The sequence below is a fragment of the Pteropus vampyrus genome, unplaced genomic scaffold, assembly GCF_000151845.1.
Source record: "Pteropus vampyrus isolate Shadow unplaced genomic scaffold, Pvam_2.0 Scaffold247, whole genome shotgun sequence".
Taxonomy (NCBI): Eukaryota; Metazoa; Chordata; class Mammalia; order Chiroptera; family Pteropodidae; genus Pteropus; species Pteropus vampyrus.
This window is the reverse complement of record NW_011889028.1, coordinates 661037-669214: the sequence shown is the minus strand read 5'-3', so window position 1 is coordinate 669214 and position 8178 is coordinate 661037. Positions and strand designations below refer to the sequence as shown.

Below are 8178 nucleotides of genomic sequence, written 5' to 3'. Positions count from 1 at the left end.
GTCCCGGCTACATCCCTCCTTCCTCCCCTGCCTCAAGACTCAGCCGGCACCTGGGTGTCTGCGAGCTGGGTGGAGAAGGCCCTCTCCAAGCGCAAGGTGTTGTATCTGGGAGGCGGCGTGCCCGGCACCTGCGCCCCTAGGGCTGGGGGCAAGCGCAAAGCGGAGGTGAAGGTGGGCGGGTCGTCGTCCATGTCCAGCACCGGGTTGTCCTGGCCCCGGGGGCCGGCGGGCGCCTCGGGGCAGGGGGGCGCCTGCCTCTGGGTCCACCACTTCTTGGCTTTCTGCCACTGGCAGCGGGCGATGATGGAGAAGGAGTCGATGAAGAAGACCTCGAAGATCTCGATGACGCAGACCACGGAGCAGCTCAGCCACAGGCCCAGCTGGCCGCCGAAGTTGGACAGCAGCACCTCCACCTGCAGGAGAGGCCGGGCCGTGCCGTCAGGGGTGCCCGCGCCCCGGCGGGCCTCACGCGGGGACCCCGATCTCTCGGGGAGCCACCGGCTAGTCCTGGCCCCAAACAGGTTCAGAGGAAGAAGTGGGCAGGCTTCCTGTCCCCTTCCTCTGCCCGCTCTGGTCCGAGGCCTGGCTGGCCTGGCGTGGCCCTAACAGCTCAGGCTAGATCCCCCCGTGATCTGACTCTGCTCCCCAAGGCCAGACCTTCACAGACCCAGGACGGGCCCCGGGGGGAAGCCACTTACGCTGTTGGCAGGGCTTTCCATGATGGACCTCTGGTTCAGGTCTTTGTAGAATATCAACAGCTTGGCCAGGTCCGTCCTGCGGAAAGGCCATCAGATAGGCCAAGGTGAGTCAGGAGCCTTGGCACTCTGCCAGGTGACCAGCCCTCAGCATGGCTGCCTCCCTGCCGCCCAGCACGGCCCAGCCTCTGAGCTCCACGGGGTCTCAGAACCTGGCCCAACCGGCACCTGATGTGCCCAGAGCACAGAGCCAGCATGGGCCTGGTGGCTCAGGCCATCCGTGCCCTCAGAACCACTTCCCCACCTCCAGACTGGGCCAGGCCGCCCAGCTACCCTCCCACAGCACCTGTTCTTCATGAAACCTTGATGGTTGTGATGATTTGATCACAATCTCAATACGCACGGGGAGAAAGGCAGGTAACAAAGGTGTGCACGGTGGGCGGGGGAAGAGGCAACAATAACAGCCATTACAGCAGCAGCTAACACTTATCGGACACGTCCCGTGCTGCCAAGCTCCTGAGGTGACTTAGCTCCTTCAATTCGCACAGCCCTACGAGGCAGGGTGTCTGAATCATCCCCATTTTACAGACGTGGGAGCTGAGACAGGACCCAGCTGAGGCCACGTGCCCAAGATGACACAGCCCACACGGCGGAGGCGGGACCGAAGCCCGGGGGACCGGAGCCGCCGCCTGAGGCGGCCATCACTGAGCTCTCTGGCGCTGTGCGAAAGAGAAGGTTTGCTGTGGCCAGCACTTTCGACCTTTCCGGAAAAGCTGGAGATAATGGGTCACTTCCTGTGGCGTTAGGTTGAGCCTCAGGGGTCACTGGTATGCAATACCAGTTTCAGAGTGTACAGCTGCTTGGTCCAAGTCTGGACCACGAGCGTCTTGGGGGCAGGGGCCACGTCTGCTTGGCCATCATGGCACCCCAGCGCTCACGAAGCACCGGCCAGCAACCTCTAATACGCGTTGGAGGTGAGACTGGCCCCCACTGGCCAGGCCCGGCGCTGGGCGCTGTGCAGAAGGTGCCGGTGCCCTGAGCTGTGAGTTACAGGGAGATTCCCGCACCCTCCCCGACCTTCGCCCTCATCCGCCGACGTCCCCGTGCTCCGGCCCGGTTGGCTTTTGCTAACGGTCCCTTGGAAGTGAATTTCGATGTGAAACCTTCGAGTGGGATTAGAAGTGAGACTCTCAGCAGAGTTATTTTTCCAACTGGGTCAAGATATATCAGGAATAACTTTACAGGGCTGTGGCCGGCACCTTTTACAAAGTGAAACAAGGTAGAAAGGATCAAACTGCATCCACGGGGACAGTCGAAAGCTTTACCAGCTCTATAAGCACCGATAGTTCCGAGCGGTGCTGTGACCAGCTGGGCCGGGTGTAAGCGGTGACCTGCGTCCACCGGCAGGTACTATGTGGAAACTGGCTGGTCACAGAAGCTCTGTTTCCTGAGACTGACATTTCCGTTACGTGCTCATGGGCCACAGTGGAAAAAATGATCCCACGTTGTGCGTTGGGGTCTTAAGCGTTCACGAGCCCCAGGCCTAGCGCGGGGCCTGGCTCGTGATCCCAGCCCAGGAGACGTTTGTGGAACAGGGGAGCGAGGGAACGAGAAGGCGGGGCTTGGTGACGAGGACGCACATGAGGAGCTGGGGCCAGGGCCGGCAGAGGAGACGGGGGTGCGGGGCGAAGGCCGACTTACTTGTTGAGCTTCTTCTTTATTTGCTGGCCTTGGTCCCAAGTGAGAACGCGCAGCAGCCATTTCTGGGATGGAGAAGAGAGTGGCCTGGGGTGCCGTTCTGCTGGCCCTGCTCAGCCCCTGCCCCCAACTTGGGCTCCCCTGGGTAACCCCCACCACCACCCCGAGGCCAGAGGACACGGCCAGGACATCAGGCTCCAGGCCGAGGAGTTCGAGGGCAAAGAGGGGGCGGAATAACTTACCTCGGAAACCACGGATGGCCACTGTGCCAGGCTGGTGGTCAGGGTCCACTCCTTAAAGCTAAGAGAGGGGCACGGTGTGAGTGTGGCTTCCAGGCCCGGCCTGGCCTGCTTGTCCCCGCCCAGGTGCACTCACCTGCAGGCTTCCCGGCACACCGCCTGGCAGCCCAGCTGCTCCTGGACGAAGGCCTGGTACAGCTCGTAGTAGCAGTACACTGTGGGGCGAGGGCGTGGCGTGAGGCCGGCGTAGGCCGGGCCTGGGAGGCTCCGGGGCACCACGGCCTCCGCCTAATGATGTCCCTTGCCACTCTCTCCACACACACACACGTGTACACATGTGCACGCACATGCACACACGTACGCACGCACACGTGCACACACGTGCACACATGTGTATGCACGGACACGCATACATGCGCGCGCACATGTGCACACATGCGCATGCGCACACAGCACGCACACGTGCACAACGCGCAGATGCACACACAGGTGCGCACATGCACACATGTGCACACATGTGCGCAACGTGCACATCCACACATGCATGCACACACATGTGCAGACACATACACACATTTACACGTGCACACACGCACATGCGTGCACACACACACGGCTTCTTTGGAAATAGACGCTGCGCTGTGACGTGGGGACAGGAAGCTGCGGGGCCTAGGGCGGGGGTGCGGGGCTGTGGCCCTCGCTCTGGGCCCCGGTCTGCTGCTCCCTGGCTGTGAGACCTGGGCAAGTCCCTTAACCGTTCTGGGCCTTGGTGACCTGCTCTGTGGAGGGCGCTAGCAAGGCCCCTGCCTCCTGGAGCGGACGGAGCTCTCGGCACGGGCCGGGCTGTGGCATTTGGCCCTCAGTTGGAGGGCGTAATCCAAGCCGAGCTGGATGAGGCAGCGACACCCCTGCCAACTGCCCACACCTCCCTGGGCTGGAAGCCAGAGGGGCAGGCTGGGGCCGGGCCGAGCCGGCTCTCGGGGAGTGCCAGGCCGGTGGTCTCACTCACTCCAGTTGGGGTGCTGCTGGTAGTTGCAGTAGCTGGCTCCCGGAGGGAGGGGCTGGCTGTACTGGGCGCACCCACATTTTTCCACCATCTTGTTCTGGAAGCAGGAGTGGAGGCAGATCTGGAAGAGAAACCAGCGACTCCTTTCACCTCCTTGCTCGGGGGCCAGAGAGCTCGTTCCTGCACGCCCCTCACGCCCAGGGCCGGCCCCCCACAGCCTGGGGGGCCACGTGGACGTGCCCCTCAGGTCACAGCCGATCTGGCTGAGTGGTCCCCGAACTCCAGGGAGATCAAGCCCGACAACTTATTGAGAGTGTAGACTGACGGAGAGGGGACACCAGGCTGAGCGGAGCTGGGGCCGGGCTGGCCATCTACCGCCACTGAGATAATGAGAAGTCAGACGCCAGGACACAGAGACACACGCGTGCAGTCCCCAGCGCTCCGGTTCTCCGCTGAAAGCCCCCCGTGCTGGATCCTTGGGGATCACAGGCCACTACCATATCCACAAGGCTCATCCTGACAACAGGGGCTCTGCAGGCAGGCCCCGCGGGTTCAGACCTCAGCTGTGTGTCCGTAACCTCTCTGATGCACTAGGTTTTTCGCCTTCGAAATAAGGATAACCACACCTCCTTCCCGAGGTGGCCGCGAGCGTGCAATGAATTGCTACAGGTGACGTGTCTGTACAGGTGGCCTTTCTCACTAAGTCTTGTCCAGCAGTGTCTTTCCATGGAGCCGATCTCTTGTTTGTCTGTTTTGGTCTAGAAGTCAGTTTGACTGTGTTTCTATTTGCTGCAAGCAGATGTCCCCTGACTAACGGTCTCTCTTCACTCAGTGTCTCAGTCACCTCTCCGCTCAGCTCTGACGTAAACCAGAGCAGGGGTCCTCAAGCCCCTGGACCGCTCCATGGCCTGTTAGGAACCGGGCCTCACAGCAGGAGGTGAGCGGAGGGCTTGTGAGCAAAGCTTCATCTGTCTTTGCAGCCGCTCCCCAGCGCCAGCATCACCGCCTCAGCTCTGCCTCAGACCATCGGGCATTAGATGCTCATAGGAGCCCCGGTCCCTGGTGCCACAAAGGCTGGGGACCGCTGAGCTAGAGGGCTTGGCGCAGAGGGGCGCCTGGCCCTTTTGTCGTGCTGGGGTGTGTTTTGCCGGCTCTCCCATCCAACCTCCCCTCCGATCACCGAGGGGGATACAACTTGCCCAGGGCCGTCAGCGGGGGAGGGGCACAGTGGGCCCAGAGGCCAAGCTGACGACCCCTCAGCCAGCGTCTGTCCCAGAGGGCGTCCCCCCGCCCCTCACTCGCCAGGACGCACGGAGGAAGCGGGCCCGTCTCGGCCACACGCTGTCCTCCACGCTGACCTCCATGAATCACTTAGGCTCTGGTTACAGTTGGGCTGAAGGGGACTGGAACCAGCCGGCGCCATCTGTCACTGAGGTGTCTGGACAAACCCCAAGAACCCTCGCCGGAGTTCCTGGTCCCAGACACACCCCGGCCTGCGTGTAGCCTTGTCCCCTGGGTCCAGGCCGCAGCCCAGGCCTGGCCGTCCCCGCCAGCGCTTACCTGGAGGGAGTAGGCAGCGTTGTAGATGTTTTGGACCGGGACATCACTCCCGTCCTCCGTGCACTGGCTGTAGGGCTGGCTCAGCTTGAAGGACTCCGTCTGTAAGCACAGCGTCACACGTTGGGCCCGGCCTCCCCCAGACCCAGGCCGGGGGCCGCGGTGCCCGGGGCGGTGGGGGCGCATCGCTAGCAGTCCCCACGAGCCAAAAAGGCACTTAGTCTCTCACTGAACCATTTATTGAGCACCTCCGAGGTGCCTGGTGCTGTTCCAGGCGCTGTGGAATCAGCAACGATCGGGAGAGAGAGGACCCTTGCTCTCGGAGCCTGCGCTCTCTCGGGGTGGACAAATGCTCAAAAAGCGAGGGAAAAATAACTCCGGATAGTGATCCATGAACCGGGGGTAGAGGGATTGCAGGGGGCGGGAGGAGGGGGCGGCCTTCTCAACAGAGCGACTAGGGGAGATGTCTTCGAAAGAGGGCCGTGTTGGCTCAACACGGGGTGACAAGAAAGAGCCGAACGGGCCGGAAATGGGGGAAGAGGGTCAGGCAGAGGGAGTGGCAAGCGCTGGAGACAGGAGAGGGCCAGGGCGGCCGGAACAGGACGAGAGGCAGAGAGGTCGCCGGAGTGGAAGTCAGACGGGGGCCAAGGCCCCCTGGGCTGTGTCGAGAATTTTGGATGTGGTTTGGTTTCCAGGAGGACAGCGAGCCCCTGGAGAGCCTCCGGGAGGAACGGCAAGGGTGAGCGGTGGCTGCGAGCTGCCTGGGGTGACGTCTTGATGCAGGGCCCACCCCTTACCCTGTTGTCTTCTGGTCCCAGACATGCACTTGAAAAAACTGACTTCTGGAGAGAGAGGCAGGGACACCCCACGGAGCAGAAGGACATTCTGATCACAGGAGGTCACTCGGCTCCCAAACCTTACTGAATTAGATGTATTTTATTGAGGCTTACTAAGTGTGGCTTGGCTTAATGGCTGTCACTGCAAACAAACAATCCAGACAAGCTGGCTAAGGAAAAAAAACAAGTAATGTCCGTCTAGGGGACCAACCGAATATAAATCATGACCAGCTTATAGCTAGGTTCTAGGGGGGCGTGTGTGTGTGTGTGTGTGTGTGTGTGTGTGTGTGTGTGTGTGAACACACACAGTTTCAGTTTTTCCTGAGATTAGGGGAAAATGGATGGCAGATTGGTGGGAGAGAAGAAAATTCTTTTTGTCTTTGAAAAGTGGCTGGATAGAGAGAGAGCTGGGCGGGGAGAAAGGAATCAAGAAGTTGAAGACGAGACTCTCTGGCTGTTTGTACTGTGAGCCACCTGCCAGCCTGGCGGTTCCCCCTCAGTTAACGGCAAGGACCTCTAGGGCATCCGACAGTGCCCCCTTTAAAGCATCTCTACAGCAGAAGCAAACGGAGGGGGAGGTAGCCACTGTGTCCTCTCTTCCCCGGGGGACCCACTGCCGCCGATCTGTCCCCGATCTCAGGTAGGAAGGGAGGCGGGCACACGCTCACACATACCCTATGCCCCGCAATCTGCCTTCTCAGCAACAACAACGGCCGGGCAACTTTTCCGGGCCAGCACAGAACAAACAGACTTGCTTCATTCCGCTAATAGCTGCGTAGCAAACAGTCAGAGCCTGCGGTGCATGCCAGGGCCGGGCTGGGCACGGGGCACACGGATACCGAGTCGTGGCTTCCCTGGAGTGTGCCTCAATTCCGTGCCACCCCCTGAGCTTCTCCAAGCAGCAGGTTCCCTGGGCCCCCAAGTCCTGCGGAGCCGTCTCAGCTGTCCTGTCTGAGTGCCTAGAGTGACAGCTCTGAGCTCTGTGGGCCTGGGGTTGGGGGATGAGCACGGGCCTTGGCATGGACGCGACGGGGTCTGTTCACCCAGGTGAGCCGTGTGCAGCCAGCAGAGGTGCCTGGTGCTCCTTGTACTGGAGAGCCAGCCCGTGGGCCACCTCCAGGAAACGACCGTGAGATATCATCTTTGGATTTTACGCTTTCTGAGTGCTCGATTGCCCTTTCCCCTGCAATGATGCTTATCGATCTCAGAGCCGCTGGGTTACTGAGGCGGCTTCCCGCAGCAGCTGGGGGTAGGGCGGAGGGCAGATGTGGCGAACGGCCTTTTTCGAGTGGGACAGAGGTCTTTAGCTTCCCAAAGCCTCAGCTGGGTGAACTTGGACAGAGCGCTCTGGCCGTCCCTCCCTCTCTGTGACTCTCCTTTCCCCCCACTCCACCGTCGGCTTTCCAGAACTGCCGATCTGTGCAGGGCGAAGAGACATTTCGGGAGGGATACAGAAATGAGACTGGGTATACGTGTGTGCGGGTGCGTATAATTTACGTGTGTATGTGTGTGAGTATGCATGCGTGCCCGCACACACGTGTGCGTGAGTGAGACTGTGAGTATGTATGCATGTGCGTGCGTGCGTGCACGGGCCCGCGTAGGTGCGGTTAGGTGTACGTGTGCACGTGTGCGTGTGTGGGTGTGGGGGGAACAGGACCCATCTCTGTGAAAGAGGGTCCCGTCTGCTTCCTTCTGAGGAAGACGGCTGCACAGGGCCCTGAGCTCACGTGTTTACAGGTGTGAACTGTGCCAGGGAAGAGCCCAGGTCGCAGCAGGATGCCCCAGGTGGGGCTATGGATGCTTTAACTCTCCCTTTGTTCTGCGTCCCTGTGGTAACATGTTATATAAGTGATTTGTATGGGATGACGCTTGCGCCCCTCGTCGACAGAGAAAAGAAAGAATTACTCGGCGTATGGAGCGAGCACTGTTTGTCAACAACGTAGAGGAAGTAAATCCTCTCGGCACTTCACATCCTGCAGAGAAAGAAACTCGAGCAGGTAAGAATGCAACGAAATCCTTAACTGGAAGGAAACCCAGCTCGGGGTCTGGTCTCAAGGAGGGAAAATCCTCAATACCCACAATGACTAAAGAAGAAAAGGATTTTGGCTATGTCAACATCCGATGTTCCCGCGTGGGGAAAGTAGCAT

The 8178-nt window shown here is 60.4% G+C and overlaps 1 protein-coding gene across 1 annotated transcript in view; it reads right to left on the bottom strand.

Moving 5' to 3' along the window:
- Positions 1-8: 8 nt before the first annotated feature.
- SCNN1G (sodium channel epithelial 1 gamma subunit) overlaps positions 9-8178 on the bottom strand; it is a 26918-nt gene continuing 18748 nt past the window's right edge. Inside the window, exons 9-15 of the mRNA XM_023520102.1 lie at positions 5199-5297; positions 3642-3759; positions 2769-2847; positions 2636-2693; positions 2397-2458; positions 699-774; positions 9-413 (exon numbers count right to left, since the gene is read on the bottom strand). Of these exons, the coding sequence (XP_023375870.1) occupies positions 33-413; positions 699-774; positions 2397-2458; positions 2636-2693; positions 2769-2847; positions 3642-3759; positions 5199-5297 (873 nt within the window). The 3' untranslated portion in view covers positions 9-32. The remainder of the gene's footprint in view (positions 414-698; positions 775-2396; positions 2459-2635; positions 2694-2768; positions 2848-3641; positions 3760-5198; positions 5298-8178) is intronic.